Below are 1,910 nucleotides of genomic sequence, written 5' to 3' on the forward strand. Positions count from 1 at the left end.
TTCAGTCAGGACGGTCCTCTTGGGCGGTGCCGGGGTGCAGGAGCCAGCTGCCTCATGGCGATGGGGACCAGCCGGGAGCTTGTCCCCAGCGTGCTTGCGGGAGCGGTAGGAGGGCCGGCGCCGCACCTCAGCCATCAGGTCACACTTGATGAAGTAGAAGACCTCCTTGACGGGACAGCGCTTCTCAGGATCGAGGGCCAGCAGGCGCTGGAACATGCGCAGGGCGCTGTCCGTGAAACGCCGCCACTGTGAGGGCAGCCCCCCCAGCCGCCCCTTCTGCCACCGTACAAACTCCTCGAAGAAGGCGTCAGAAGCCGCCGCCGCCTCCCAGGGGAAGTTCCCAGTGAGGACGCAGAAGATGAGCACCCCGAAAGCCCAGACATCGATGCTGGTGTCCACGGCAAAGCCCTCCGCCCGCCCGGCTTGGCAGACCTCGGGCGCTGTGTAGGGGATGGTGCCGCTGATGCGCTTGACCCGGGAGCCCACCTTGCGGGACCTTGCGGGTCATGCCGAAGTCGGCCAGTTTGACGCGGCGGCAGTCGCGGTCGAAGAGCAGGACGTTCTCCGGTTTGATGTCCCGGTGTACCAGGCTCTTGCTGTGCATGTAGTCGAGGGCCAGGCCCAGCTGCTGCACGCAGCGCTTCACCAGCTCCTCGGGGAGCCCCACCTGTGGGTGTGGGGTCACAACGTAAGCCACCTGCCACCAAACCCCGTGGTGATGCCACCCAGGTCGGGGACTGCCATATCTCTGTGTCGTTACATATCCGACGCGGTTGCGGCTGCTTTTATCTGGGGTGCTCTCTGTGGCAGAGAGACAGGTAGTGGGTCTCGGGCCACCCTAGGAGTGGGTGATGGGTCTCAGGACCTCTAGGGGATGGGTGATGGGTCCCAGGCCACCCAAGGTATGGGTGATGGGTCTCAGGCTCCCTAGGGGTTGGGTGATGGGGCCCAGGCCACCCCAGGGGATGAGCGATGGGTCCCAGACATGCTCGTAGGTGCTTGTGGTTGGTGCCAACCCATATATGGATGCCCGGTCCCCACGCATGGGGCCCTGTCCCATGTGGCCACTGAAGCACAGCACCAGCTTTGCTCAGCACCCTGGGGATACTGAGCCCCAACACCCCCACACCCCGAAAAGGCTCCCATGAGAGGGGCAGGGGCTCGCACCTGCGGCGGGATGATGTCGAAGAGGTCCCCACCGGGGGCATACTCCTGAGCGAAGACGTAGCAGTCCTCGGTCTCGAAGACCACATCAAAGACCTTGATGATGAAGGGGCTGGAGGAGAGCGTGTTGGTGATGCTGAACTCCCGCAGGAAGTTCTTCAGCTTCGTCTTGTTCTTGTTGACGAACTTCAGGGCCATCTTGGTGCCTGCCATGGGCAGAGGATGAGAGTGAGCCTGGGGCACATTTGGGACATGCTGGGCACGCTGCTCCTACCACGGCCACGTGCTCCACACCCCCCTCGCTCCCCTCACCTGTGCTTTTGTGGGACACCAGGTCCACCTTGCCGTAGGTGCCTTTGCCGAGCTCACGGATGAGGTCGTAGTGCTTGCTGATGTCGGTGCCCGAGAGGGTGCGGATGGCCAGGGACTGCATGTCCTCAGTGATGAGGGGCACCCCGCAGCAGGCCAGCTTGCGTGACGGCTCTTGCTCAATTGAACCCGCACTCATGGCTGCACTGCAAGGCAGAGGCGTGTTACTGCTTTTGGTGGGTGCTGCAAAGCCACCACACCCTGTCCCGTCCCATCCCGTCCCCAGGGGTGGGAGCCACGGTGCCTTGTGAAGGGACACTGGGCTGCTTGGGGTGGTGGTGAGCAGCACCCATGGATGCCACCCCTCTGTCCCCAGGGGCCACCGACCCAAGTGGACTGCAAAGGGTGCTCCAGCCTTTGCAGGGGCTGCAGGCCTG

The 1,910-nt window shown here is 63.7% G+C and overlaps 1 protein-coding gene across 1 annotated transcript; it reads right to left on the bottom strand.

Moving 5' to 3' along the window:
• Positions 1-6: 6 nt before the first annotated feature.
• On the bottom strand, positions 7-1,720 carry SBK1 (SH3 domain binding kinase 1; the record flags this gene model as incomplete). The annotated part of the gene is given in 4 exon segments (XM_010183398.1): positions 7-492; positions 494-667; positions 1,168-1,370; positions 1,477-1,720. Coding segments are annotated over 4 exon segments (1,059 nt in total), but the record flags the coding sequence as incomplete, so codon positions are not given.
• Between the last annotated feature and the right edge of the window lie 190 nt (positions 1,721-1,910).

Source organism: Mesitornis unicolor, unplaced genomic scaffold (genome assembly GCF_000695765.1).
Source record: "Mesitornis unicolor isolate BGI_N332 unplaced genomic scaffold, ASM69576v1 scaffold35024, whole genome shotgun sequence".
NCBI lineage: Eukaryota > Metazoa > Chordata > Aves > Mesitornithiformes > Mesitornithidae > Mesitornis > Mesitornis unicolor.